Consider the following 26,114-nt stretch of genomic DNA (forward strand, 5'->3'; position numbering starts at 1 on the left):
CCTCCCCGCCGTATCCCTTCCATTCTGTCTTTGTATCTATCACCAGGCGGTAACACGGTCCCGCTTCAAAATCTATAGATTTTGAAGCGGGACCGTGTTTGCAATATGAACGCTCTCAGTATTTATAATGATTTTAATAGAGCTTATACTGATTTTATCAATACCTGGACCAGGCACGTAGCCAGGGGGGGGGGGGGGCGCCCCCCCCCATACAGCATTTTGTCATGGGCGCCCCCCCCCCCCCCCCGAAACAAAATCCTGGCTACGTGCCTGGCCTGGATATATGTTTGGTTAGACATTCTACACACGGTTTTTCTAAATACAGCAACAACAAGGGATGCAGGATGTTTTATTTCCTTCTGCCGAAACTTACTCGGTTGAGTAGTTTCTCTCACATCCTTATTGTCGGTTTACACGCGATATTGGGGCATTTGCATGCGTTATGTATAGTTCCCTGTACTTCTGTCGTGACTGCCCGGTTTCCTTTGGAAATCGCTTTCCAGCGCGGATTACTAAATTGCTGAATTTCATTCCTATAATTTGTTTTTGTCTTCAGAGCTTGTCGATTTTGAACGTTTCTCCCACTTTCACCGTTAACCAAATCATTCTGTCTAGTCACACTATACCTGCACAACACCATGAGTGCGTTGAGTATTGTCAGCTTTAACTCAAATTTTGGCCACTTCACGTGTTTGAGCATGGTACACCAAAAGAGGTGTGTGAGTACTGCTTCGAATAAAATAGCGCTGTGGCATCTCTATAGACCTTTCCAGAAAAAGGGCTTCCGGCCGGTGCACTTTTCAGTGTTCGTGCGTATGGCGCGTGATTTGCTCGTTTTCCGAAGCGAACATGCGTGTGCTGGGCTGAGGATTTGTAAATATTGGAATGGTGACCATTCCATGAACCGCTTGCTGTTTACAAACATGAACTGCCGCTTACTTCCCAAGCGACTTCGGGTCGCACTGCCTTTCCAAGCCTGCTGAACTTGCTTATGTCACCAGTGCTAGGAAGCATAAATGCTACGCGGACAACAAAGTTGGAGATTTAACGAGGACGTTTGGCTGTACAATATTATACATCTTGGAGGAGGCAAGTTGGTTTACAAGAACACTCGAAACATTTTAACAGATCTTGCACTCCTTCGTTCTCTTAGCGTTCACCTGGAGAATTGGTGGTAAACGTTCCATCTAGATTTCAAGCGGCGGAGTTAAGGTGGCCTTTGTTCGTTAGTTTTCTAAACCGGAAGTTCTCTGGGACATCAAAGACCGGAGCACCACCTGGTAGCGTTTGCCATAAAAAAGGTCTAGTCAGTATATCGTGGCATAGGCTATGGTCGGGGCTTTCTCTTGCACCGTAAACGCTATCAATGACGCAGGACTATTTGATTCGAGCCAATGTTAGCATGCCCCTAAACATTAGCTGTTTATGGGCACATGAGATAAACAAATGATTTGTGTGCGTGTATGCGCGTGTGATTGCGTGTAACTGGAACTCTCAATAAACTTTCCGTGAGCAGTGAGATGATATTTATTTTTCTTGACACAAAACCAATACTTGCCCCAAAAAAATACTAGGGGGCTGGGTCTGTTTTTATATTTATTTATTTTTACAGTGGAGTTGTTAAAGGCTGCCTTCCCAAGTTTCGTGTCCGAGGACAAAAAAAAAAAAAAAAAAAACATTTCGACACAACCCTCTCAGAGCCGTATATGGGGAGAGTTTGGTCAGTCTATGATCTCGCCGCCGTAACGCTCTCCTCCCGAGCGAGCCAATCAGCACGCGGCGCAGAGCGAGAGGTATGAGCGCATGCGCGCGAACTCCCGGCTGCTCGCAGCTGAGTGGGGAGGGCCGCCATCTTCGATCATTCTCCCGGCGGAATGCGTGGGATCGGCATCTAAATCTCGATTATTGCCTTTTATATCGCTGGCTCTGGCAAGAAAATGACATTCTGTTATTCCTCGGTGGGTTAAAAAGCTAATAAATGAAGATTTTCGGCGCTTGGCCACAAACTTTTATTCAGGCGAAAAAGAGCCGGCCCGTAGCAGACGACGCGTAGCCTCAGCAGCGCTCTTCTCCGACCAGTCTCCGACAGCGTTGCTCAAAAATGGCGGTCGTCTCCTCTCTGCTCCCTCTTTCTCTCTCGCTCCTTCGGCGCTCTCCTCCCTTTCATTTAATTTTCTCCTCTCCGGCGCCTTCGTCGCCACACCCACTGGCCAAACTCTCCCAATATACGGCTCTGAACCCTCTGGACAGCTACCGCCATCTATGAGCGATGGTGGCAACCAGACAACCGACTTGCTTGTTGTGTGGTTGCCACCATCGCTCATAGATGGCGGCACATTCTACAACTCCGCTGCTCTTTCTTGTTCACCAGAGTGAAAGTTTTTTTTTTTTTTCTGCCATATTTTCTTGCTGCAGTTCTTAACCACGTAGTATTAAGTGCGTCGTCAAAAAGAACTAAATATTATTCCGACGTCCATGATGCCATTCGCGTGCAGTGCGAAAATAGTGTAAAAATTACTTTAGTAACCCTATAAAAAATATTTTTTTCTTATACATTATTTTAAACCCTAGAGAGCGGGAAGCAATGAAGACAGCACAACACAAATCGGCTAGCGTTTGTTCCGGCCGCTTTACTTTCCTAACTAGTAGGACCCAGGCTTGTGACGACGTCCCCGTCAAAATTCAACGGTTCCTCCTATTTCCTGCTGCGGCCCTACGCTACACAGCGGGACCAATTAGAGGACCGGGGCAGTGTCGTCTGCTGCGATTGGTCAGCGGCGCGGCTCTGGCCAAACGCAGCAGCGTGACCGTAGACAATAGAGAGTTTTAGTAGATCGTTCCCATGACTCCGATAACGATATCCCGATACTCCGCCACCGCCTCCCTTGCGCATCCATAATATCGTTATCGGGGCTATCGGAGGTATCGGAACGATCTACTAAAATTCTCTATTGACACTGAGTGCATGCAGGACCGTCCTGCGGCGATGACCTGCTCTCTTGAGGCGGGTGCAGTGATGTCGAAACAGGGGCAAAGGCGATCTCTCTTTCTCCGCTCCAACCCCCTTCTTTTTTAACACTATAAGGTGTTCAGGTTTGAGGGCATTTCCAACTGGTCGATCGGAGTCACATGGTTTGTACGGGGGTCATTGCATGTCAAACCTCCCAGACATTGCGCTCAATCATTTCCAAAAATAAAAATCGTGACTTTTTACTTTAAGAGGGCGCGGTACCTCTATTTATTCGTCCGTTTCAGCCACCAGATGGCGCGCGGCTCGAAACGTGGTTGAACGCGCAACTTCTAGATGGCGCCAGTATCGAGGTGTGAAAAGGCCCGCGTTATCCGCTGCGTGAAATAGATCCCGAAATGTCCCTTTAACCTTTTCCTAAAATAATTTCGCCGAAAAAAACTTATGGCGTGAGCGTGATTTTAACTTTTGAAATGGGCATAAAACTAGGCATTATTCAATAACTCAGTAAATATCAGATTATACTGGAAACGGTTGACAATTTATTTTATGTGATTTGAACGCCATTGAGCATGCTATGTTGTGATGATTATGTAATTTTTATTGTTAAAATATAAAAAAAAATTTGATAAAGCAAGCAAAAATTGTCACATTTCTCAGTTTCTAGTGTAATTATTGCTTTGCCCCTGGCAATTATAACTTCCTCTATTAAAAGCCCCGTAAAAGTATTACGAATGAAAAATGTTTTAAGTATTACCACAAAATACATAATAAAATAATTTCTAAATTTTTGGAGAAAAAAAATTCATTTAATTGCTACCTTAATAGCCGTTTATTCTACTTGTAGGTCGTCCAAGTAGAGATACAGAAAATAAGGACTTTAAAAAAAGAAGTCTACTGGCTTTAATTTCTGAAAGATTAATGAAAATTATTTATTTCTCAAGCGTTAAAAAATATTGAAGTTGAGCTTCCGCGTCGCACATCGCAACATGGCATTGTTTCGTAACGCCTCTTCACCGCACAGCACGCCGCCACCTGACATGAGAGCTGACACCAGACTTGGGAAGTAATCCGTTACAAGTAACAGATTACTTGTTATTCGTTACTTTTTCCAGTAATTTTTTAATTGCCATATTACTTTTTACGGCAGTAATTTGTATTGTAATTTCGTTACGAATATTAGTAACTGATTACCTTAATTACTCGTTACTCCGAGAATTGTTCTCTGCTACCAGATCCTCGCTCTCTAAATCTGCGACCATACACTCTATGGCTCTGTTGTCGAACTGCCAGGCTTTTTGAGTATAGAGGAGGCTATGGTAGTGGGCAAACCAGCAAAGCTTCTCTCGAGCGTACCAATGCAAAGCGGTGAAGCTGGATGCGTCCAGCGATGCGCAAACACTACAGTGTGAAGGCACATATGGTGGGTGTGACAACTGCATGTTACGCTGTCATATGGGGAGTGGCTCTGTATATCACGGAAGCCGCCATCCTGCCATTTTACAAAGTATACCCTCACAACCTTTTAGCTCATTCTCAACTGGTGTCAGCTACTTGTTCAAGCTGATGAAGCATTTGAAGAAAACTATTCTGGTAGTTTGCCTACCCACACTACCCCGCTCTGAAGGAGGACAAAGCACAATTCACAAGAATGCGTGTCCCCTGCGAGTGGCACTTGTACACGGTGCTCGGTGAGAAGTACACTCCACTAAGCTAACTAGCCCCTGAGAAATAAATCAAACAATTAAAAATATTGCAAAGCTTTGAAACAGTGCCAGTGTTTGATACAAATGTCGAAGTGAGTGGTACGTCACCTAAAATGATAATCTACGCTTTCCTAACTTTGCACAAGTCTACAAGGATGATCCGGCACTGTAGCAGGGCAGGACCTTTGGGAAAGGACTTTTGGCACAGCATTGGCACAAATTCCCGATTCCATTGAAATGTAGCAGGGCGAGGCCTTTGCTCGGGTGTGGTGCTAACAGTGCAGCGTTCACATTGCTGCCAATATACTCGTAAGTATGAGCAATATATCAAATCGACTAGAAGGGATTCCGATTTAAGAGTATTTTTAGAGCTTTGGAGACAAACTGGGAAAATACATGTTTTTGTATTGTTATTTTCTATACATTCTCAAAAATAGGTCCCATAATGCAAGAAAGAGTATAACTGAACCCAAGACGGTCGCAGTCCAAGACTGGTTGTTGCTTGCCAGTCTTGAGATAGGACCTGTGCCCTTAAAGGTGGTGGGGTTATTGAAGACTTTATGCCAAATAGGTGTTTGCACCTTTGTTTCTGTTGCCTTAGGTCATGAAGTACATGCGTGAGGAATCATATTTACCTATCCTTTGTACCCCGACTGCAGAAACGGCAAGGCCAGATGCTTCCCTAGTCGGTTACAACACAAACAAGACAACGGCAGGCGAGAGGCTGAAGCGGTTGGAGACCCTGGCAATTGTAAAAAAAAAAGTAAACAAAATGTTTCGTGCTACTAAAAAAAACAAAGAATGTTTACAATTTTCTGTAATGCTGAATTCGAGCGCAGCTCTTGAGGAGGAGGAGGGGAGGGTATGCTCCTCCTCTCCCATTTAGCGGGAAATGTTTGCTAGATTTCCAGCTAAATTAAGCAAAAATTTCCCCAATAAATTTAGCAAGAAAATTTTACCCTCATGACGTTATGAAGGGAAACGTCCCATAATGCAACGCGCGGTTATGGTGACGTCGACCAATTCGGAAACGGGCGCCTGAGACCTGCATTCTAAAAAAAGAAAAAAAGCTTTCCGCCATTACTTCACTCCCACCATAGGCGGAAATGGAAAGGTGGAAAGTTTTTTTTCCGCCTTTCCATTTTGGTGTAGAAGGAAGACCAGTGGAGCTGTACTATGGTGGGAATGAAGTAATGGCCGGCCGCAAGTCGGCAAGGTAGAAAGGTTGCGCCATCTATGAGCGATGGTGGCAACCAGACGATTGGCAAACTGGTTGGCTGGTTGCCGCCGTCGCTCATAGATGGTGGTAGCTGTCACCATTTGTTTGCTGATGGACAAGATACTAGGGAAACTAGCCCTTAAGAGCTCTGCTGTTAAAAAAAAGGGTGCAAATTCAAGAGCGAGACATCCTCAGAACTTTTGCAATATACGGGAGTGCAGAGCCAGAAGGACCTTGGCATTGATGTCGCTAAATCGACGGTGCACGAAATTTTAGAAGAATCTGACAAATGGATGAGCAAGGCAAAAGCCAGCCTGACGTGTTCTGCCTTCTGGACACAAAAAGGCTCGAAAGTGCTAATTTACACTTGTATCTGAAGTGTTTTGGCTAGACAAACGGTGTTTGTTTTCTGCAGTTCATAAACAACAATTGTCTCTGATCTTGATTCATTATGGACACTTTCTGGGGAACGGAGGCATTCATAATGACAAGACATGACTGTATTCTCTCAGTCCCTCTCACTGCAAGGTTTCAATGAAACAAAATGGAAAAGGTGGACTGAAAAGACAACATATTAGTTCATATTTGAAGGCGTGCCTCGATGAGGCAGCAAGTTGTTTTATTCTTGTGCCCCATTTTTAGTTTCAAGTAAAATCTGTCACTGTGTTGATGCATTACCATGCTGCCTCCCAAGCTAGTGAAAACACTGCCGCAGTGACTCAATACAACAGTTGTCCACCAAAGGTCACAGCACCTAATCACACAGCCATCCAAAACATGTCCCAAACTGTGACCATCACTGACACAACTTGCCATGTCTCTATGAACATTGCTCAAGACAGAGCATAGCTATTTTTTGTGGGACCCCACCACACACCCGGCATATCTTTTGCCACACGAACAGAACGTCCCACTTAAATGTCAACAGTAAAACTGGTTGACTAAATATACGCAAAATATAAATGTTGCACGTCCACCTCCTGGCCTGGTCCCCAGGAGTACTCAGTGCCACACGCTGACTACTGCACTGCATCCATGTCCCAGTGACGTAGCAGGCTTGCCTCTATTGAGTAGCTGGTTCGGCAGATGGGCCTGTCATGAATGTTCATCACCATGGCATGACAAAGCCTTCCAATAAACTTCTGGCCCCACCAGCCTTGGCACTGTTCACACGCCATGGATATCTCAGAGGTGAGACACTAGATCCATGCCACTAAACTGCACAGCCCCGCAGTGAAGAAATCATCGTGTATCCTTGCTGACATCTCCAAGGTCACCAGTCTCGAGGTCCAGGTATCTGCACATAATCAGTAATTGCTGTAGCAAAAGGTCACAGAATCCACCAGTGGGTGCTACATTTTCTTACAATGGCTAGTGAGGTGAATTACACAGGATTTTGACCTTCCCGTTCCAATGGTTCCAGCTCTATGCAATCACGTATACTTCACTGGGTCAACTACAAATAGCTTCATTGTTTAACACAAGATCACGGTAAGGTTAAAAAGCTTTTTGTTGCAAGGGCAGCCAAATGAAAACCTAATAAAAATGTTTCTCTCGATTTTGCCCCTAAAAACTGAGCAATGTTCATCACTCTTTACCTGCTGCTCACCTGTCATACTTTGGCATTTTCAACTGATTGAGGTGCTTCCCTCTTTGAGGGTTAGGAGAATTAACTTATGGTGAGTGTTAAGGAAAAAAAAAAGGCTCAGGTGGCAGGCACCAAAACGGCAATGCCCTTGGGTGGCTGAAAAGGCTCTTTCAAAACAATGTACTATAGGTAGAGTTCCATGTTTTCAGTACGACGGTAAACACTGAGAAGTAACCCTTAAGTCGCAATTGTCCCCCTACAAGATTACAGAAGATTAACCCGACACTCAAAATTCATACAAAAGCAGCTGCTTCGGTGGCTGGAACGGCTAGGCCATCCTCTCGATGTCAGCCTCGCCATAGCTTTGCTCGTCTTGAGACGACCTACGTCACGATTGCGTTGGATGTCACGTGGTCTCCGCTGGGCCTTCTCCCAGCACTTGCCAGAGTGGGCCGTTTATAACGAAAAATACAGCCACCAGGCTCAAAATACAAACATGCGATTGTCTTTTACGGATATTGTGGATCATATTCAACCTATTTTTGAACACGACGAGAATATTTTATATTTCGTTGAAGTATCTCTTTAAGGAAACAGCACTTTTTATGGGTAAATTCCTGCTCCTTTTCGCGACATATTATCAACAGCATTTTGGGCCACCGTGGCGTTTATTACGACTGAAAAACGGAGGGAATGGGATGGAAGTAAACTTGGCTTATGTATTATCTACTTCCCTTTGCCAAAATAGACAGTGGCCTAAAATGTAATTTTTTTCTTTCTTATTTTTCACTAAGGTGAGCTCTGCTCAATGATATAGCTAAAAATGGCCCATGTTGTTGAAAAGAAATGGTTAAAGTGCAGGCGAGCTGGTGGTTGAAACCTGCGACTGTATTCAAAAAAGGAAAAAAATTAGGATAGAAAAAAAGGGACAGGCAAAGTCTCAATTTTATTCCACCTGTGTGCTAAATTACATCGGTGTACTTTAACCGTTTAACCCCCAGGTCCGAGCTGTGCTCGTCATTAGAGTTTGTACAAATATCACCAATGACGAGTCACACTCGTCCTTCCTCATGCTGTGTCACTCTCTGCGCCAAAGACAAGTTGCGGTGAAAAATTGGTTTTGGTTTCTATTTTACACCCAAGGAGGCAGTAGAAGTCCAGAAAAAAAAAAAAAAGTGTTTTGCACTTTTGCAATGTGTTTAGCCTGACAGTGGTGATTTAAAAATGGTGGCATGCATAAGGAATGCTGATGGCGGTGATGTGAAAGAGCAGTTTCTTGCAGCAGTTCGGAGAGCAGGGATGCTGAAGACCTCGAATTCGTCCCCCAAAGTTAGTCTCACATTGCTTTTGAAGACAAGATGGCCTCAGACGACGACGAGAGCGGCCATGATAATGTACTTCTGAAGACTTCAGATTAAGTGGGTTGACTCGTTTCACGGGAGGTAGGAAAGGTTGCGGGTAAACGCGTAAGAATCTTGCCTGTGAATGTCAAGAAGGTGATGTTTATAATATTCCTCTGGCATGTGGGTTTTGATACATAGGTCAAACTGGATGTTATGTTAATGAGCGAATCATGGAGCACAAAAGGTGTGTTCTCCTGCGGTCGCCAAGTTCAAAAACTGCAGAACATCTACAAGTTTGCAACAATTGTCCACCATGGTGATAAGCCGAGCAAGATCAGTTTAAACGTGTAGTAAAAGAAACTCTTAGTATCGGTTCTGCTGGAAATTGTGTGTCTCGTTAATAGTGATTGACAAGCAAGTACAAACATTTCTTTTTTTCTTGTCAGTTCGTTGACTTTGGCACGTGCGGAAGCGGCAAAGGCATTTCTTCTTTTGTTTGCCCTTGCTGACAGTCTGGAGATGTGACTTGGTGCGAGGGTTCTTGGCGTTGACTGCGGTGCACCGGTATAAAAGGGTGTGGGTTTAGAATAAACCTTCAGCGTTGTTTGAGACGTGTGTGTGTCGTCCTCTTTTTATGTCCTTTTTCCTTCCGGTGTTTCACGTTTTCGTTATGTCTGCAATTGACCAGATTTCCTGTACTTTCACTCCCCTCTCAGTTATCACTTCTTAAAATGCAGGCAATTGCATCTCATCTAACGCGTTAAGAACTATCCCATGCACACAGGGATGACTTACATGATTATGCTTGCTGTAGCAGATCCTCATGCTTGTGGTCGCCAGTGGTCATTCCCTTTTGGCTCACAAAACAATAAAACAGTGATTACAGGCACTTATTAGCAACAAACCATTATATCCTAAAGCATATGAATCGCATACTAAAAAAGAATTCGGTACATCGCGAGAACTGATACTTTTACATTCTTGTGCAACAATATGCAAAATAAAAAAATAAGCATGTAACACGCAATTTGAGGTATTATGGTTATACATTAACTTAGAGATAACCTGCGTGCATCAATTTGAAATTAAATTGGCAAGCTCTGGCTGTTAAAACACTTTTCCAATTAAGGTCAGCTGATAGCGTAAGCCACCTGTTGGAGAATGGCAAGGGATGCCCCTCTTGCCTTTAGCTCGAGCACCTCTTGACATTCTCCAAGGTGGAAAGAGCTGCACATTCTCGTGCAGTAATGTCTAAAATAAAAGAGCACCGGTTTCAGTGAGGGGGACACTGAATTAATGGGCAGTGTTGAGGCACTGATAACAAGTGTAAATTAAATAAAAAAACCTTTCTACATAATTTGAAAATAAAACACTGTTACGATTAACGTCAGCCTATAACAGAAGCCGACTGTTGGAGAATGGCAAGGGATGCCCCTCTTGCCTTTAGCTAGAGCACCTCTTGACATTCTCCAAAGCGGAAAAAGCTGCACATTCTTGTGCAGCAATATTTAAAATTAACAAAAAGTGCTGGTTTCAGCGAGGGGGACACTGAATTAATGGGCAGTGTTGAGGCACTATGATAACAGGTGAAAATTAAATAGAAAACCTTTCTACACAATTTGAAAATAAAACACTGTTATGATGAACGTCAGCGTATAACAGAAGCCGACTATTGGAGAATGGCAAGGGATGCCCCTCTTGCCTTTAGCTCGAGCACCTCTTGACATTCTCCAAAGCAGAAAGAGCTGCAAGTTCTTGTGCAGCAATATTTAAAATTAAGAAGAAAATTGCTGGTTTCAGCGAGGGGGACGCTTATAATCGAGCATTTCGAGGCGCTATGGTTACCCCTTAGTTTAGAGACAACCATTCCGCATCAACTGAAATAAAATTGCCAATCCCTGGTTGTTAAAAAAGCGTTACGATTAAGGTCAGCGTATAATACCTCACCTAACCTAACCTGTTGGAAGATGGTAAGAGATGCCCCTCTTGCCTTTAGCTCGAGCATCTCTTGACATTTTCCCAAAGTGGAAAGAAATCCAAGCTGTCAAATGCACCATCCCTTTTTGCAAGAGAAACACTGCCCCTTTTTTGTAGCCCAATTGTCACGACTACTGATAAGCAAAGTAGTCATGGTCCTTGAGGGCCAGCACAGACATGCTCGGAACATCCACAGGGAGCTGAGCGGATGCTGCTCTCCCTGTAGCAACTCCTCTGGCTACAAGGCCCTCCATGATGTGCTGCTGCTCCAATCTGGTGGGAGGTTTGCCGTGCATGGGACCAGAACTAGGGCGTTTCTTTTTGGTGGGAAAGTACCGTGCTTGTTTTTCCATCTTTTCGTTGTGCGGGATTACCCTAGGTTTTAAAGAAGTCTCATCTGGAGGAGAAGTTTTATCTGGAGCAGAGTCAAGTATTTCTTGGATCTTGGTAAGGTATTTCAACACCAAGGAGCTTGAAGAGCTTGTCAATTTCTTCTTGGAGAGGGACTCGCTCAGTCGACTCAGTGCTAAACGTATCTCGTCCTCTGAATTTGGTTGAGTCGTCTGCATCCCTACCTCAATACTCTGCTGGATGTCATTTAAAAAAGACTGTGGCTCATCATCCAACGTAAAGCCTGTTGCTTCACGTGTTGTTGATGGCATTTCTTCATCTGGCTCGGTGTCGCGCCTCGCGACGAACTCGTGTTTCGCTTCAAAGTGGCGCAGCAAGCCCCCATGGAACGCAAAAGAAGCCGTTGGACACAGATCGCATGCAAGGCTGCAACTGTCAAAGGGAAGTGTGACCCAGCTCGCGTCAGATTCCCCGTGGACCTCCTTTAAGTGCCTCTTTAAGTTGTAGATTTTCTTGAAACACTTGTCACAAATCGTGCACTTGTACTTATCTGGGTCGGTCTTAGAAGAAACACCACCGGTCCCTCCAGGTTCCGCGAGTTCGGCCATAGCGAGGAAAGACGAATACGAACAGACCTAACGTCTTCAAATTTAGGTTATCACCCTCACGGCAGCGCACTGCACCTGAATTAAGCTACGCGACGCGGTTATGCGAGCACAAGAAAAAATAAGGACGGCGGTTGTACGAAGTTATAGGGCGTAATATCGCTAGTACAGCTAGCAGGCTAGCATACACAAAAGCAACGGGGCAACTAAAACCTAAAACATTTCAAATTTCAAATTGAGTACCGTTGAAAACAGCGAGGCCAGGGCGCCAGGGGCCAGGGTGGCGCCCGTGGCGCCAGTGGGCCCAATGGGCGAGTCATACGTGAAACTAGGGTGGCTACTGAAACTATCATGATATAGGATCGTCGAGAAATAAACCACTTAGCTGACTTTGAGACGTCCCTTTCTGTGTCTGCTCCTCTTCTACTAAAAAGTTTCCAATTTCTTCCACGACAGTCTCAGGCACAGTGTGGTCTTAGGTGTTATTTGACATGATTATCATCATCATCACCACCACGCGAACGGATTCCCTACGCTTACTGTACGTGTGTTTGTTGCGATTCGCAATAACTGCGATGTCCTATTCGATTCCCCAAGTTTTATCTCTGATATGAGCTACCGCCGCTTTAACAATATGTTTACGTGAAGTTCTTAAACGCCGGAGCTCTTGTTCAAGACTCGCCGACCTCGCACAGCCCGATACTCGACGTCTGGTACGTGTCTCAACGTTTCTGGTTCCTGTGTTAGGCGAATCTAAAATGAAACCCAAGTTAATCCATCCTAAACATCCGAAGCATGTACGGGTTACCAGCACTTCGGAAGTTTTAGCTTGTAAAATCGGCGCCAAGAAGCGTTCACATTTGAAGCAGACTTCGCTATCTTCAACGAAGCAAACGGCGTTCGTTCCTTTTGAAGCAGACTCCGTTCCGTTCAGTCATTCGCCGATCTCCAAGAAATCTGTTGGTCCTGTCGAACAACTGTTCCCGTCGCCTAAACGAAAAAAGGGAGACTATGAGGTGGCGGTTAAAGCCAAGCGACAGAAGTATCTTAACACCGACCGTGATACTGAGACATCGGTTAAACCCACAAGAGAACGCCGCTCCAAGCTCCAAAAGCCGAAGTTAAAAAGTCGAGCCGAGGCGGAAGATGAAAGTGCCAGCGAAGCTCGGTTGTTAGACGAACTTAGGAGCGGGGTGACTTCGATTTTAAGCGGTCTGGATCCCGACGAAAACTTCCAGCGGCCGCGGCCGTTGCGTCCCGAGGCCAAGACTAAGCACCTGGCGCCAGCACCACAGGACAGCCCATCGAAAGAGGGGGAGGACGAGAGGAAAAAAAAACGCCGTAAAAAGAAGAGAAAGTCGGCCACAAACAGCGCCGATTTGGGTACTAGGACGAAAGCAAGTACCTCCAAGGCTTCACTTGACAAGTTGGAAGCCGGTTACTCTTCTAACGAGCCAGGAATTAGTCGCAAGGTGAGCTCTGCAAAGAATCAGATGACCGCCAGCAAGGCGCCCCAACCCACCCGTTTCGACAAGCAAGGCAAGTCTGCCAGGAGTGGCGTCCCAACAAACCTTGACCCCCAAATTACTAAGGAAGAGTGCTTGAAGGAACAACCTACGTTGACAAAATGCAAGAAGAGGAAGCGGCATAGGAAGCTTACTGCACACGCACCAACAAGCGAGTTAGACGGTTCCAAACCTCTTGCGTGCGACAAGCGGGCAAAAGGTGACTACGGCACTGCCAAAAGCCACCGACAGGAACTTTCCGACGATGAAGCAACGGCTGAAGCGGACGTCGCCGAGGGAGACGACGACAGCGAACCAAACGTGGCCCCGCTGCAGGGCTCCAAGAAGGCAAAGAGCAAGTGGAGTTTGTCGTCGGGTCCAGCGTCTTCGCAAGACGTCAGAGAGAGAGCCCTCGAACGACTGCGGGCCGCTCGGTTTCGTCTGCTCAACGAAGAACTCTACACGTCGCAGAGTGCCGACGCCGTTCGTTCGTTTGAGGAGGATCCGAAAGCTTTCCAGGTCTATCACGAGGGTTTCGAAAGACAGGTCTCCAAGTGGCCCGTCAATCCCGTGGACGTCATCATCGATTCTCTGCGGAGCATGTGAGTTGGCATTTTCACTCTTACACGTGCGTAGTCGGCGACATACGAGCTGGCTTGTGAACATGGAAGCTTCTACTGAGCTGAGTTGCACTTTTTGTATTAGAATACAGTCATGTACAAAAAAAAAAAAAAAAACTAACCTTAAACCATAGCCTTTTTTATTCTAGAAAGCCTGTCAAATCGCGAAGGAACATGGACACTGTAAAAGTGAAAGAAGATCGAGAAGAGGGCATGGGTAGGGGCTTTCTCTGGCAATGCCCCAGCGGTGAAATACGGAAACACAAATGCACTCCTTTCTGTTTTGTGTGCTTTTTAGGAAAGGAGAACATTTTGCAACAGCCTTCCTCTATTCTGCCCTTCTCCCGTATCTCCACGTCCCCAGAGCCTCTTTTCTTTTAACTCCGTCGCAGTTTGTTGTTTCGCACCGCACATATTGTTTGTGCTGGCTGAGGGGTTACCCCAGAAGTGACTCAGCGTTACCATATGTGTAACCATTCAGCACTGCTCCTCACCATTTTGCGGTGGCTGCACGCTCAGTGGCTCCGTCGTGGGATTGACAGGATTTCTAGTGTAAAGGAGGCTGTGCTTAAACACACAAACATGCTTCTTCACTTACATTGGCACAACTGAGGGTGGGGAGCTATTTGTCTGCATGCAAGTGCTGAGAGGGCCATGCCATTCCCTAAATCTACAAATGATTCTCCTGTTGCTGCAAAATAGCACTATGAGAGGCAAACATGTTAAGGCAGTCTAGTTTTTTTGTCCATGGCTGTGCCATTAAGGGCCACATTTTTTGCCATAAAATGTCAAGGACTCGTTTTGCTAATATTTGTAGGTTGGATGAAAAGGTCAATTGTTTTCAGCCCAGAGCTGACTGTGCACAACGATGCGTTAAAGAATAGCGTGCTTGAAGGCACCATGGTTACTGACCCATTAGAAGCAATAGGATGTTTCTATGGGGCGTCGAATCTCTACTGCGACTTTTCTGCCTTCATTAAGGCTTTGGCGATGCATGCACGACCGAATCTCGCATGATTTTTGAGCACCATCATGAACGGAAAGCTCTTTATTGGAATGGGAGACCTAATGTGTTCTTCCCACTGCTCCAACCTATCAATGACTTGCAGTAACATGCTTTGCATCCTGCTTTCTTACTCACTTACCTAGCCAGACTGCATTCCTTTGTCTGCGCAAGGTACAACTCGGATGCCATCAAAGCAATAGAAGTCTCTCTACTCTGTTGTTGATCTCATATAATTGCGTTCAGGAATCAACCTTCTTGCTAATGATGCAGTCCTCTTGGTTTCGCCAAACATTCCCCGTCTTGGTTCTAGGCCCAACACGACTGTGATTGCTGATCTGGGCTGTGGAGAGGCCAAGATTGCACGCACACTGACCAAAAAGAAGGTTCACTCGTTCGACCTGAAGGCACTCAATGATCAAGTCACAGTCTGCGATATGAGCAGGGTGAGCTTTGCTTTTTCACTTCCTAGGGTGCAGACGAAAGTCACCCTGGACCACGTCACCTGGGATATCGCCCAGTGTATCGGCTCGTTTTTACTCTGGTGTCTAACACTGCATCGCTGATCGTTAGCCACCAATTTGTTGCGAATGTACTTCACGGGAATCTGACATCTGTAGCTCCCTCTCGCCGTCTTCCAATAAGTGCATTGGAAACATTTGGTTACAGCTAACAGAAGTGCTGCTTCAAAGCAATGTGGCCTGAGTGACCACATCCTTAATAGGTGGCTAACTGGTTCCTTCTAGTACGCTTTGTATGTACTGTTCAGTGAGCTTTGTGTTTGTGTTGTGATTTTCTCTTTTCAGTGACCTGGTTGAAGCTTCAAGGAGCATTTGAAGATTATTTCTTAAGATATGCAAATTCATTTAGGCATCAACAATGAACTTTGTTTAATTCTGATGTTCTGCTTGGTTTCATGACTGCTTGCAGTGTCCTGCTGTCTATGTGCTGATCTGTTTGGGACGATGCAGTTTTTTTTAAATATTTGGTTTTAAATTATGGTCGTCATATTCTCAGGGGGTTTAGCAAACGGGAAAACCGGGAATTGTCAGGGATATTGTCAAAAAGCGAACCCAGTCTGGGAAAACGAGCCGAAAACCTCATTGAGTGCCCTGAGAAAAGACTTGAGGACTTGGTGGCAGAAAAATAAGGAATCAGTTCTGCCTAGAGTGGAGCACAGACTTATCCACTCGATGCAAAGGGAACAGCCAACAAATCCAGTCCAGGCCATGTAGTGGGGCAGCAGTGCCGGGGTTGCCAGGTTTTCTCCAGGGACCTGGCAACCTTGCAGCACACGCTATGCCTAAACCCCAAAAGTGTGCATCTGCAGTCATTCAGTTATTGAGGTTATGGGCATATGGTTCTGTGGGGTCCATATCACAAGAGCGAATGACATTTTAGTGAACGGCGACATTTGAGCGAATGGTCGTTTTAGGGAATAACGGGGGCGCGCGTTAACCCATCCGTCACGCTGCGCTTTACGCCGCTTCGCGGCGACAGTCTACGGCAACTCAATACAAAAATATGAACTCACTTGGCCCACCCGAAAACGCCGCTTCGCGGCGTCCGACTATTCGCTAAAGTGTCGTTCGATGAAACGTGGGCGTTTGCTAAAACGTCATTCGATCAAGTGAGTACCTCCCGGTTCTGTGTAGTAGTTTTTTTTTTCAATCACCTTTTTTTAATTTTTTTCCAGCAGCGGTTTTAGCACATGTGGTCTGGAGCGCACTGGCAAATGTTCAGTTATCCCACTTGCAAGGAAATTATAAAACCGGCCCCACTTGCAAGTGGAACCACTTACGAGTGGTACCACTAGCAAATGGGGCCGGTTCCGTAACCCACTTGTAAGCGGTAGCGCTTGCAAGTAGTACCCCTTGCAAGTGGTGCCATTTGTAAGTGGTGCCTGTGTCATAAACCATTTGTAATTGTATTAATTTTTGTGTGCACAAATTTGCATTCTGCAGCTCCCGCTGTACAGGCAGACTGTTGATGTGGCCGTCTTCTGTCTCTCTCTGATGGGAACAAACCTGAATGCCTTCATCCTGGAAGCAAACCGGATCCTCAAGAAAGGGTGAGCTACACTTTCTTCGGAACTCTGAGATCAGTCACGACCCCCTCAAGAACTTTGGCTCTCTTTGCATGCTCGAAATTCCAAGCATCTGAACTCCTCTGTGTTTGCATCCCATAGAAGAGGGGCTACAAAACAGACATGGCCAAATGACCCCAAACAAAACTAGTGTTTTCTAGACTGCCACTCTGCAGTGTAGGCACAGAGGGGCCATAAGCCTTAGAAATCGCAAAACAGGAGGAAAACAAAACTCTGCAGCCAATAGCACTGCTTCAGAAGATGATGCATGGCGTGGGAGTACCCAGTGTCGCCCCAACAAAATAACTGCGTGTGGGAGGCTGTGTTCTTATGGACATCAACCCCCGATTTCTGTTTCATAGTCCCTTTGAGAGTGCTGTTCTCATCGTTGGATAGGTTGCGTCGATAGGCACCTATCACCTCAAAGATGTCACAAATACGAAACATGCAACAGCGGCATTGAAACGCTCAACAACTTGCCCTAAAATGTACACTCTTTTACATTTTGTTCTCAGGGGCCTGCTGAAAATTGCAGAGGTGAAAAGCAGGTTCAGGAACATTGACGGCTTCCCCAAGGCAATGAAGAAGTTTGGCTTCCAGTTCGTCCAGAAGGTATGCCTCCCTTTATTGGGGGTGGGGGATAGGTGACCGTGTGCGTTAATGCACGGCAGCTTGGAGCATGTGGAGTGAAAGTTCGCACTGCAGAACTTGGGGGCCCTGGGTTGAATACCCACCCCTGCCTGTTTCGATCTGGATGATCATTGTACTGGCGTGTGGTCGTGTAGTCACTGCTGCATGATGCACTTTAAAGACCCCAGGCTCGCAGTGATACTACATTGTTTGAATTTCTCTCGTACAGTGGGGGCACCGTGCGCCCATCAGGGCTGACTAACTTCCCACGGTGTAAATGTACATGCAACACAATTACTTTACTTCCTTTGTCCCTGACTCCCGCTTGTTCTTTTGTGGCAGTAACTTCCAAGGCCTGTTTGTGCCAAATACTTCAGCTGCGACTGCAACCCCAGGAACCCTGGCTTACTGAGATGTAGTTGTACATTGCGGGTCTGTTGCGACCAATGCTAAAAGCAACTGGATCGGCTACGACCGACCTATACTGAGTTGAAGGCGCGTGCAACCCCCGCTTCTGTTGGCTGGTGGTTCGTCTGCCACTTGCTGCACTGCCATGAGATGGTCGCAATGCATCCGTAACCTAGCATTGTCATCCATTGTGCTGCTGCAGACGATTGAGCGATGGTTGCAGTGACGTATTGCGTGCCCGTGCGGCTTATTGGCCACCTGCGGCTTGTGTCGTCATGATTATTTTTAGTGTTTTGTCGAGCTCTTCTTCGGTATTTTGGTATACACAGAAAAGATGCACTTAACGTCAATCTTTTTTACTGCTTGGACACAATTTTCAGCTTGACCGATTGCTTTGCTTCTAGTATCAGCATAAGCCACATGCACCAAAGGAACACAATCATGACGGCTATAGCAGGTACAAGACATACTGGGTGGTAACAGAACTGGAACATAAAATATGGCTGCACCTTCAATCCAAATCAAATTGTTGTTCCGCTTGGTCTTGCCTCTTGTCTTTGGTTTTGACTGTGGCTACTGCAAGATGGAATGCTAGAGGGCCACTTTCATGGTTGCTTTTTGCGGTCATAGTAGACAGACGTGGGCAATAATGGATGCTGATGTGCCTCTATCATGGTTGTGTCTGACAGGTGTTGCAGGTGGCAGTAGAGTTTGTCCTGTAGCAGATGACGCCATACTCCACCTCACGTCTGCCCGCATAACAAGCAGCCGGTGTTGGATGGCAGACTAGGTGCATCGGACGGCGCAACCGCGAGACATTAGGCTTGTGAACGTGTTCGGCCATGCAGCCAAGCCAATCCAGTAGTAATGGCTGGGAGCACCCATAAAGTTACCGCTTTTGCATACTTAAGGGGGGACGCGGGTCCTAAAAATGCAAAAAATCGCAAAAAAGTTCTTTTTTCAAAAATCCCGTATTTGGGTGCCTTACATATCCAAGCACCTCTGTCCGAAATATTATAGCGTAATTCAAACTTAAAGTATAAAAAAAACGATAATTACGTCGCGCGGAACGCGCCCAAAATCTTCCCGAAAGAGGAAACCGACGTCGAAATGCGCGCCCTCCGCGCTCCGCCGGTGCGCGCCCGTTTGCGGCAATTTTGGTCTCGTTCAAAAGCTTGCTTCTTTGTCTACATTTTTGGCGCCATTAAAAATGGCGTCCACCCGGGGAAAGCACAGAATACCGCGTTTCCCTGGAGAAAGAAACCGAGTTAGCGATTGGCTAAGGAGCACGGGCCGCAGCGAGCGCTGTCGCTATTGGCCGAAACGCATGCCTCCTCTCCTGAAATATGTCATCCTCCTCTCCCTCCTCTCCTTCCTCGCGGCGCGGAAGGAGCCGAGAGGTCCAGCAACACAGTTGAGATCATTGTTTGTCGTCTGCTAGCGGTTGCGTTTTGGCTTCAAGCACGTTATTTTTCGGCGTCCGCCTGCTTCGTTTAGCACGACGTCTTTAGGAGACATCGGTAGCGATCGCGATGCCTAGCGTGAAGCGTTCAACGCAGCATGCTTACGGCAAGCGGAAGCGTCGGGCGTGCAACAAGACGACTTCGCTCGCATCGCCAGCCGCGTTGCTTGAGACGGACATGCGGCAAGTTCAGCTGCCAGCAGCTACGTCGTCTTCCGAGATGCCCGCCCCTGATGTGAGCAATGAAGGAGATGACGGCTTCGGTCCTGGTCCGTCACGACTCGACTCGCATTTCTACACGGCAAGCGAAACTGCCCAACGTGCGGCGCGGGCTGACGAGTTGAAGAAGGATTTGGCCGCGAAGTCTGCCACGCAACGGAAGTTCGACCTCCTCAATGTCTCTGTCGAGGATGAAGAGACAGATTCCGGCACGCAGTTCGTGATCGTCGATTTGAACGTGCTGAACATGTTCTTCGCGAGCACAAAATGTGGGCAGTGCGGATTGGCCGCGCCTACGCTCGAGAAAGCCAAGGAGAAAGAGTACGGGCTGGCTGTGAAGTTGGTGCTGACGTGCCCGTCGTGCGGCTTCTGCGAGAAGCATTTTTCGTCGCCCAGAACTCGAGGGGAGGCACGGATTACGCCTTTTGAGCTCAACATGAGAGCTGTGAAAGGGATTCAGTCCATTGGAAAAGGGTCCACTGCGCCCTCCGACTTCTGCGCGGCCTTGAACGTTTCTCACAGAGGCCTTCACCATAAGACGTTTCAGCACCACTTGCCGACAGTGATGCAAGCCTGTGAGCTGTCAGCAGCAGCTTGTGAAGCAGGAAGTGTTGAAGCTGTGAGGACCCTCTATGCAGACTTTCTGAACCTTCCGAACAACATTGACGTCATGTATGATGGCACCTGGAAGACGCGGGGACGCACGTCTCACATTGGTGTGGGCTGCATCGTGGAGCTATACACCGGCCTGGTGATCGACCACATCGTCCTCTGCAACCTCTGCTTGGGATGTTCACTTGGCCCAAAGCCCGAAGAGGAAAGCTACAGTGCGTGGTTGGCCGAGCACAAGCCAGACTGCAAAAAGAACATAGACTGCAAGTCGGGGCGAATGGAGGTGGAGGCAGCACTCATCATGTTCAGAAGGTCCTTTGAGAAGCATGGTCTGCGCTACACAACGGTCCTCTCTGACGGAGACAGTAGGACGCATCATGCTCTTACAGATGAAGCTGTCTACGGGTTCGTGGATATTGAAAAGAAGGACTGCCTCAACCATGTCCACAAGAGGATGGGACCAGCCTTGCAGACGCTTGTTGACAAAAAGAAGGCTCAAGGCGAGGTGCTCGGAGGAAAGGGCAGGCTGACACAAGACAGGATAAAAAAGATAACCAACTACTATGGTTATGCCCTTCGGAGCCACAGCCACGACGTACCTGCGATGCAGAAAGCTGTGCAAGCCACCCTTCGCCACATGTCGTCCACCGACGAGTCTCCCGACCACGACCTCTGCCCCGAGGGAGCCAGCTCATGGTGTTTTTACAACAGAGCAGTTGCCAACAACGAGCAACCCCGTGGCCACAAGAACGCCCTCCCAGGCTTTGTTCAAGAAGCACTGGAACCAGTGTTTGCCAGGCTTAGCAACAAGGACTTGCTCCAGCGGTGCAGTGATGGCAAGACGCAGAACCCGAGTGAAAGCCTGCACTCCGTCATCTGGGCACAGGTCTCGAAGAACACCCATGCATCACTGTACAGTGTACAGAGGGCTGTTGCTGAAGCTGTGAGTGTCTTCAACCAGGGAGTGAGGAAGACAAACGAGAGCGTAGTTAGCAGCCTGGGCTACACGGCTGGCACTGCCCTCGTCAGGAGGAGCACCGAGAAGGACAGTCGGAGGCTGCACAAGGCTAACAAAGAGTTCTCTGATGCTGACAGCATGAAGAAGAGACTCTCCACAAGGCACAGGGCAGGCACAGACCAGGATTATAGTCCTGGGCTTCTCTGAGAGTCAGGCACGCCCATCGCCCATTCACAAGCTGGTGTTTTGAAGACGCCCCCTAAAAAAGCCCTTCTCAGGGCTAACCAATTGTTGCATATCGGGCTGTTTTTCCCTACCCGTGTCTCTCCCTTAGTATGAAATTCAAACCAAGGGCATTCCACCCATCTAAAGCTTCAATGTTGTTACTTTTGCATACCCAAACTTCAAAGGCTTTTTTCTCAGCTTTGTTTTTTTCAGCATATTCTCTGGCCAGGAAGGCTTTTTGATTCACTTGCGCTCAACCGATTTTCATAAACTTGGTACTATTTTTTTTGGAATGAATTGGACTGCAAGCTAAAGCTATTTTTATTATGATATTTTTTGGTACATAGAACTGGCGGTTCATTATTAGCCATTGTTATAGCCTCTATTGTATGTCTTCTGTTCACTTTAATTTTTTTACATGATTGTATGGTGCTATAGAAATAAAAATAGCTTTAGCTTGTATGACATTTCTTTAGGAAGCAATTGATACCTTTTTTTCATTAAAATTTTAATAAGAAGGTCATTAAAAACGTTTCCTGAAATTAGCTAATTAATATTTTATTTTGTTAATAACTTTTCACAAAAAAGAGATATCTGAAATTTGATAGCAGTTATGAAATCAGCACAATAAACTGCATGCCTGTGCCAAAAATCGCTGAGATACGCCAATAAACAAAAAAAAAGTTTTGAGAACCCACTTCCTCCCTTAAAGGGGCGGTGCAACGATTTTATGATTAAAAGAATTTGCATCTCGTCATTTTTACGTTGTTTATCGTGTCCCAGAGGATAGAGAAAACATCTCCGTCTTTAAAAAGGTCGCGATTCCGCTGCATAATCGCAAAGCAAAAGCCGAGCTTTTTCCCCCACCTGCAGCCCCAAGTGGCAGCCGAAGGAACTACGGCGAAAAGATTACGTGACCTCGCTCGGCTCTAAGCTGCAGCATAACGCCCGCTAATGTACGCAGAGAGAGGGAGGGGAAGCGTCCTCCGAGATAGCACGCGGGAAGCTACACGGCACTCCGAATGACGTCACTGGGAGTGCGACCAGGTGTGACCCTGAAGACTGGGAGTGAGTTGAGGGGAGCCCGAAATGCCAGTCTTTATCTTTTTTTTACGCAAGAACTAGGACACGCAGGCGAAATCGGTTTTCTGTTCTTTACTTCAGAAGTGTCAGGGGACAACTTCCAGAAATCTTCGACCGAAGTCCGAAAATCGTTTCACCGCCCCTTTAAACGCGTCCCCGATTCTAACGTGTGGCATATTTAACTCCCACATACCCAAAAAATAACTTGATGCTGATTGAAACCGAGCTGATAAAATAATGAAGGCTGAACACCACATACCCCAAGACACATTTTGTGAACCGTGTGCAAGTTCATACACACACAAAACAATCACGCTAGTCGCTGTCGGAGTCCAACAAGTGTCCTTTTTTACTGTCCACGGACCACAAACAGTCGTCCTCGCTTCCATCCAAGGTGTTCGAAATGCCACACTTTTTGAAGGAGTGCACGACCATCGCCCAGGGAGCGGCTTCCAGGAGTCATGCACCCATTTTGCCAGGCCACCAAGCGTCGCCCTGTTGAAATGCCCTGCCGGCATCAGCGTCTGCTCACCGTCGACAAGCCAATCCATTGTACGCCACACATACATAATCCTTCATCGGCTTGTTGAGGCAGACGTCGGGCGGCTGGAATTGCCAAGTCTATCCGCCAGGGATGATCACGAGGTTGGTGTGGCAGGCTGCAAGTTTCTATTTGACTTGTACGCCCAGGTCGGCTCCAGGCTTCTTTCTTCACACGGTGTCGATCCAGTCAATTATTATGTCAGTGTCCATCCACCCTTTGGGGTGCACTTGAACAGTGACGTTCTTAGGGAGCGTCACATCTTTCAACAACGTCTTCCTTTTGAAGATCAAGTACGGGTCCAACTTGTGACCGTCCGCCAAACAGCACAACATTCCTCTTATCCTGTTTTTCTCGTTGCCAGTTAAGAGTATTCGCACTTGCTTAGCTCCCTTGGTCTCCACCGTGTAGTTAGACGGCATGCAAAAAAAACATCAGCATTTAATCGGTGTTTCCGATCTGCCCGATCATGTGGCTCCTGTACTGGCGAACCTTGATCATGTATCGTTGGAATGCAACGAACTTCTCTTCATAGACTTCTGGGAGCTTCTGACAGGTGCTGGTTTTTTGCCTAAGTAAAAATACTCTTTGTTTCATGAACTTGGCGATCCAGCTTCTGCTGGCTTTGAAACGCGATTACTGGAGGGACTTGGCCTTGATGGCATCTGAGTACACGGGCAGTTGCTTGAGTTGCAGCTCCTTAATGTAGTCCGCAAGCGAGTCTTCTAGCTCCGGAAACCGTCCACACCCAGAGCCGTTAAAGCCTTTCCTCGAAGCTTTGCGAGCAAAGATCCTAGACCTTTGTTTTCGCCAGTCGCGCCCCGCAGGGGGCACCTGTGAAAGCAGGTGTTTGGAGAGTGGCGTCTCCACGGACCCCGAGCTATGCGGGTTCGCCCGCCCACGTATGGCTGTGCGTGGCTTTCCCGTGTCCGGGGAAAAGGGCATCCTGGTGCTTGAGCCGAGCTTGGGGTAGGTTTGGACCCTTCGGGGCCCCCCGGGTGAGGCAACACACCACTTCGGCCCCTGCTTCTCGTAGACGGGAGTCCTGGTAAGGCCCGGCCAGGATGATTCAGTCTAGTCGCCACTTCTACTATCCCCTCTCTGCTTTCACCCTTGTCTTCTCCTTCTTTTCACTCTTCTCATTTCTCTTCTTTCCTTTTCAACTCCTTTGGCGGCAAGGGCTAACCTTGGGTGGCGACAGACACCTTGTCCAGAACCACTCTTGGTTATAGAGACTGGGCAGCACTAATAGCGTAACGTCTTCAGCCAAGCCATTCTTGTTATGGAGCGTTACCTATTCCCTTGTTGGGCTCGGTGGTGGGCGGTGCACCACAGTTTCCGAAAACCCTCCCCCTTCATATGGGTTCTCAAGCTAAAAAACCTTTTGCTCGGGCCCCGAAAAGGGTCCGCACCGAAGCACTGCAGATAGAAAAACCAACATACACATTTTCAAAGTTCCCCAAGTTTCTTGTCATGCACTCTGAGGATGAAAAACCGCTTGGCAAGTTGTCCCCTTTCCTCATTTCAAAAGTTCTTGAAGGAGTGATTGGGAAGAATTACAATGCAAAAAAGACGGCATCTGGTGATCTCCTAGTGGAGATACACAGTAAGCAACAAAGTGATTCACTATTAGCACTAAACTGTGTGACTGATTACAAAGTCACTGTCACACCTCATAGAACACTTAACACAATTCAAGGAGTGATCTCAGAAGACGACCTGCTCGAGTGTACAGAAACCGAAGTAGTTGAGGGCCTTTCCACACGGGGTAATCGCTGCTCGGCGTATTACCCTTCGCCGCGATGGTGTTGAACGCAAGACGAAACACATCATCCTCACATTTGAGTCAACTACACTTCCTGAAGTTGTGAAGGCAGGATATCTCCAGTGCCGCGTCCGCCCCTATGTGCCAAACCCTCAGCAGTGTTTTAAATGCCAACGGTTTGGCCATGGGTCACGGAACTGTCGAGGAAGTGACACTTGTGCCAAGTGTTCTAGCAAGGAGCACGTTGCTGATGTGTGCGAGAATGAGCCCCACTGTGCTAACTGTAGCGGTAAGCACCCAGCGTACTCCCGATCCTGCCCATTATGGAAACAGGAAAAAGAAATCCTCACCTTGAAGGTTACCGAAAATATTTCATACGCTGGTGCAAAGAAGCGTTTCGCCTTTGTATCCAAAGGCTCTTATGCCGAGACCGTACGCAGGGGACCGGTACGGCCAATGGTTTCGACGGGAACGCAGACGCCTACGGACAGTCTGCGCCTCCCGTCGAGGTCTCCGTCCTCGGGAGCGGTGCCAGTGACACCGCTTTCGAACCGTAAGGTGGATGCTGCCTCTTCTGCATCCACCTCAGGGCAGGGGCTGACCCCCCCTGCTCCACCTGGCCCTTTGGCCCCTAAGGGCCGAGGCCTACCCCCTCGCTCCTCTGCTCCCCAGAGGAAGCCCGGTGAGACGTCGAAGCAGTTGGCCCCTAAGGGTCAACCGACGACACCGCCGGAAGAGCCCATGGAAGAGAGTGGGCTCAGATCCGACGACGAGGCTATCCTCTCGGGATCGGAGTCCTCCCTCGCTGCTCCCACTACCTCTAGTGGGAAGCAGAATGAGCTTCGTCCTGTGGCACTCTGTTTGCAGGAAACCCATCTGACCGACAAACACACACAGGTCTTACGCCGGCACCAGGTTTTTAGGAAGGATCGCCTTTCTCCTAGCCCTTCTGGTGGTGTCGCAGTTGTAGTGCAGAGCGGGGTTGTGTGTGCTCAGGTTCCTCTACAAACACCACTCGAGGCAGTAGCAGTTCGCGTTCTCCTTGACCAACTCGTCACCCTTGTCTCTCTCTACCTGCCACCCAACGTTCCACTGCAGCTCCACGAGCTACAAGGACTCGTAGATCAGCTGCCTAAGCCTTTTTTAATTCTAGGTGATTTTAACGCCCACCACCCACTGTGGGGTAGTGTTCGTCAGGATTCCCGTGGTGGAGTTTTAGAACAACTTTTATTATCCTCCG

At 47.4% G+C, this 26,114-nt stretch overlaps 1 protein-coding gene and 1 long non-coding RNA gene across 2 annotated transcripts in view; one reads left to right on the forward strand and one right to left on the reverse strand.

The window, feature by feature from the left end:
- Positions 1 to 6,471: 6,471 nt before the first annotated feature.
- Positions 6,472 to 12,248, reverse strand: LOC115323823. The gene is made up of 2 exons (XR_003919215.3): positions 9,620 to 12,248; positions 6,472 to 7,190 (listed from the first exon to the last, which is right to left on the reverse strand). It is a non-coding gene; the product is annotated as an uncharacterized LOC115323823 (long non-coding RNA).
- LOC8050636 (ribosomal RNA-processing protein 8) overlaps positions 12,248 to 26,114 on the forward strand; it is a 30,009-nt gene continuing 16,142 nt past the window's right edge. The window contains exons 1-4 of the mRNA XM_029984255.4: positions 12,248 to 13,864; positions 15,199 to 15,331; positions 16,850 to 16,956; positions 17,487 to 17,583. Of these exons, the coding sequence (XP_029840115.2) occupies positions 12,516 to 13,864; positions 15,199 to 15,331; positions 16,850 to 16,956; positions 17,487 to 17,583 (1,686 nt within the window). The 5' untranslated portion in view covers positions 12,248 to 12,515. The remainder of the gene's footprint in view (positions 13,865 to 15,198; positions 15,332 to 16,849; positions 16,957 to 17,486; positions 17,584 to 26,114) is intronic.

The sequence above is a fragment of the Ixodes scapularis genome, unplaced genomic scaffold, assembly GCF_016920785.2.
Source record: "Ixodes scapularis isolate PalLabHiFi unplaced genomic scaffold, ASM1692078v2 PGA_scaffold13__105_contigs__length_92229423, whole genome shotgun sequence".
In the NCBI taxonomy this organism is placed as follows: Eukaryota; Metazoa; Arthropoda; class Arachnida; order Ixodida; family Ixodidae; genus Ixodes; species Ixodes scapularis.